Source organism: Propithecus coquereli, unplaced genomic scaffold, assembly GCF_000956105.1.
Source record: "Propithecus coquereli isolate 6110/MARCELLA unplaced genomic scaffold, Pcoq_1.0 Scaffold51, whole genome shotgun sequence".
Lineage (NCBI taxonomy): Eukaryota > Metazoa > Chordata > Mammalia > Primates > Indriidae > Propithecus > Propithecus coquereli.
This window is the reverse complement of record NW_012150952.1, coordinates 6,112,285-6,116,252: the sequence shown is the minus strand read 5'-3', so window position 1 is coordinate 6,116,252 and position 3,968 is coordinate 6,112,285. Positions and strand designations below refer to the sequence as shown.

The 3,968-nt window shown below is 44.1% G+C and overlaps 1 protein-coding gene across 1 annotated transcript in view; it reads right to left on the bottom strand.

Annotated features, from left to right (window-relative positions):
- LOC105820152 (chromosome unknown open reading frame, human C18orf21) overlaps positions 1-1,569 on the bottom strand; it is a 63,035-nt gene extending 61,466 nt beyond the window's left edge. The window contains exons 1-2 of the mRNA XM_012656580.1: positions 1,516-1,569; positions 1,354-1,423 (exon numbers count right to left, since the gene is read on the bottom strand). Of these exons, the coding sequence (XP_012512034.1) occupies positions 1,354-1,423; positions 1,516-1,569 (124 nt within the window). The remainder of the gene's footprint in view (positions 1-1,353; positions 1,424-1,515) is intronic.
- Between the last annotated feature and the right edge of the window lie 2,399 nt (positions 1,570-3,968).

Here is a 3,968-nt window from a genome sequence, read left to right as displayed (position 1 = left end):
ACATGGAATATGTTGCATGTAACTCACATATAGGAAGCAATAAAAAATAACAAATTAGGAAGGATCATTTTGTTTTAATAAAACACCATGGCCCCAGGGAAAAAATTTTTTTTTCTAGTGTGACAGTCAATGTGTTAATGTACCACATCTGTCACAACTTCTCAAACTTGGGTCACTATACTTTAAAAGATTTTTGCTTATTTATATAAGTAAAAGGTTACCTTTATGGTACAACGACTCTGGAAAACTTTATGGCAGTATTTACTAAAGCAAGAACCTACAGTATCATCTAGCAATTTCCTCCTGTGTGTGTATATATATACACCCAAGGGAATGATTGCTATGTCCACCAAAAGATGTGTGCTAGAATGTTCATAAAAGCTTTATTGATAGTAGCCAAAAACTACAAACAACCCAAATTCTCATCATAAGTAAAATGGATACACTGTGATATATTCAAACGATGGAATACTGTACAGCAATAAGAACAAACCATCTGTACCTACTTTCAAGTGTATGGATGAATCTCACAAATATAATGAGACACAAAACACTACTTACTGCATCTGTGCATTAATTTAATTTCTGTTCAAAAATAGCTAAAACAGGGCCGAGTATGGTGGCTCATGCCTGTAATCCTAGCACTCTGGGAGGCCGAGGCGGAAGGATCGCTTGAGGTCAGGAGTTTGAGACCAGCCTGAGCAAGGGCGAGACCCCATCTCTACTAAAAATAGAAAAAATTGGCCGGGCATGGTAGCACTCTCCTGTAGTCCCAGCTACTTGGGAGGCTGAGGCAGGAGGATTTCTTGAGCCCAGGAATTTGAGGTTGCTGTGAGTTAGGCTGATGCCAGGGCACTCTAGTCCAGGTGACAGAACAAGACTCTGTCTCAGAAAACAAACAAACAAACAAACAAACAATCAAACAAAAAACAGCGAAAACAAATCAATGGTATCAGTGGTTATGAAATAGTGCCTGGAGGGGAACATGAGGGGACAGTTGGGAGAAGGTAATATTCTGCTTCTGTATCTAGAGCTGGTATCCTGGTTCTCTTTTCATTATGACTTGTGAACTTTTCTGCATGTATGTTATACTTCAATAATTTTTTTTTTTTAACTAAAAGCTTTTTACCAAATTCCAAATGCCTGGGAATAAGGAGGTGACCTTTTCTCTTTTATGGACCTTGGGGAAAGAGGCCGATAAAATTGAGGAAATGCTCAGTTCACTGCACAACCATTCTTCTCCTCCTCTTCCTCTGGTCCTGTAAAACCATTGTGCCAATGTAGATCAGAACCTAGATGTTCAGTATTTGCACTTCCTTTTGCACTTCGAATGTTGCATCAGGAATTACTCACTTCCAAGTAGAGGAGCCAAGGCCTCGAAAGGAGCTCTGTTTTCCAAAGGAATGGCATTCTCTCCTGCGCCCTGATTGTCAGTCAGAAGACATGGGTTGAGTTTTATGGCCAATAACTGGTTTCAGGTGGGGAGATCTGGCTGGGAGAGCAATTTAAACTTACCACAATCTGGTCTTTAGCAAAAGCTTGGCAGATGACTCCAAGGCAGGGCCGCATATCCACAGCCCCGCTTGCCAGAGATTAGGCTGGAAAATGGGCCCGCTGGCCTTGGGACCCTGACTGGGTGGGTGTCCCGTAGCATTGTTTTCACATGATCGCAGCCTCAAGGTCAGACCATCGAGCTGATGCTGATGAGGACGTTCACTCTGTGACACAGCCTTTGCTTTACCGGGACCCTCAGGAGGAGAAATGTGACCTACTTGAAGAACAGGAAACTGGCACTTCTCAGCATGCGACTTATTTTTATCTTGAGAACACTGTGAACCAGGTAAGTGTCTCCTTTCAGGGCTGGAGGCTTCTTAAAGCCAAATGCGAGTATTAAACATGTGTATGGGGCTTTATAGTGTGCCTTTTGATATTTTCTAAGTCCTGGCTGCACTTTATACCTCTGTCCTTGTTTCATTCCTTCTTTCTCACCTACTCGCTGTTTATGTTATCTTGATGCATTTCATGTATCTTTCCAGATTGGCTCCCAGTGGTGCGCTAGCACCTTTGCACTTACTAAACATTCAGGAACTTTGCGAGCCCCTTCTCAAACAGTGGATAACTTGAAATCAGCCATAGCGCGAGTATTTATACCATGGATATAGGCAAATACTACAAAATAGATCCTTCCCCGCCACTCCCATCCCAGGAAGCTAGTTTACCAGCTATCCACAGTTTATGTTCTTTCTAGAAAAGGTGGAGTCTAAATATATGTGTTTTTAAAGAGTTTTATGGAATTATCTACTTATTTAGATATTGAATAGTATTTAAAAGCTTTACCAAAACAGAGCAGTGGCACTGTTTTGGGTCCAAAAATGTTTCAAGGGGAATAAATCTGTGAGATTGTTTTTGTTGATGGCAAGGGGAAAATACGATTAATCTAAAATGAGCTTTCTCGTCAACTTGGCTGTCGTCCAACTGTTCCGTAAAGGAGGATATTTACATCTGTGGATACGGTGAAAGCTGTTTACATTTCTGTTTGTCACATTTTAAGTTGTACTCTGCAAGAGCTAAGATTCTGGTAAACCTAGCAGTATTAGACTCAAGTTAGTATCCAGTTCAGTGTGTGATGGCTGCTAAGGGACCATTCAATGCAAATTAGAAGTAATAATAGCTCTGGTTTAAAAGGGCAAAGAATTAGGGCTGGGAAAGGAAATGACTCCCTACAGAGGACACGGGCTTTGCACTGACAAATGTGAATGCTTGGTAATGCAGCTCCTCTCTGTGCTCTGCCGGGGGACAGAGAGCCAAGGAGGGATGGGGACGGCGCAGGGCGAGGAGAGCTGCAGAGGAAAGCTGCAGTGGCCGCCAGCAGGAGCTCAGGCTGCTCTGGTATCAGGGAAATCAGCTTACTGTGGAAAAAGTGCAGATAGGTAGCAGAGAGCAAGTTTGTTATCCAGAGTGGACAGCCCAGCAATCGCAAACCTCGGCAGCAGCACAAAAAGAAAGGAGAGAAAGGTCTCTGACAGTAAAATGACAATCCTGAGTCACAAACACTACTGCAGGCAGCTGGAAAGTGGCTCAAACCTGAAGATCCCCCAAAGGCATTGCAACAGGATGGCGAGGTTCCCTGACCACAGGACGAGCTAGCAATGGCTGCGCACTTACTGCCTGTCAGTTGACTGTGCTAACAAACTCTTTTCTCTGCATTAGCCACTTAATTCTCACAGCAGATGAAGAAACTGAATGGTAGGGAGGTGCCCAGTATGTTTGGCCAAGATGCCCAGTGAATGAGAGAGGGAGCCAGGGTTTGTGCCTCTGCCCCCTACTGCTCAGATCAATAAGAAAGAAGGAGGTGTATTGATGACAATGGTCTGAGGTGCCCGCGATCAGGGCATGGGCAACAGGTAAGTGAAGAATGAGGATGTAAGTAGCTTGAGAACAGTCAAAGACAGGCAGTGGCAGATTGAGGGATGGGGACAGGACAGGAAACCTACAGGCTTCAACCAGAGGGAGACCAAACCCACCTAGAAACCTAGAGAGGCTGTCATCTACTGGCCAAATAGTCCCATAGATTCAGGCCATTGCTAAGCCTCAGTCCTGTTAAGCGCAGCCACTGTTGTGGGATTTGAGGGACTGGGGTGATTAGCCAAAGTTCCGGCCAAGGGTCACTCACTTCTTCCCTTTGGTAGTTCAGAGACATCACCATGTTGAGGGAGAACCTGTGCCCATTCAGAGCAGTCTTCCAGAGGGGACCATGCTCAGCTGCCTGTCACATACATGTCCCTGTACTCCAATGGGTGGATTGTCATCATGTAGTTCAGTCGTCCCCAATCTTTTTGGCACCAGGGACCTATTTCATGGAAGACAATTTTTCCACGGACCAGAGGCAGAGGGGATTATTTCCAGATGATTCAAGCACATTACATTTATTGTGCAGTCAAACCTCTCTGCTAATGATAATCTGTATT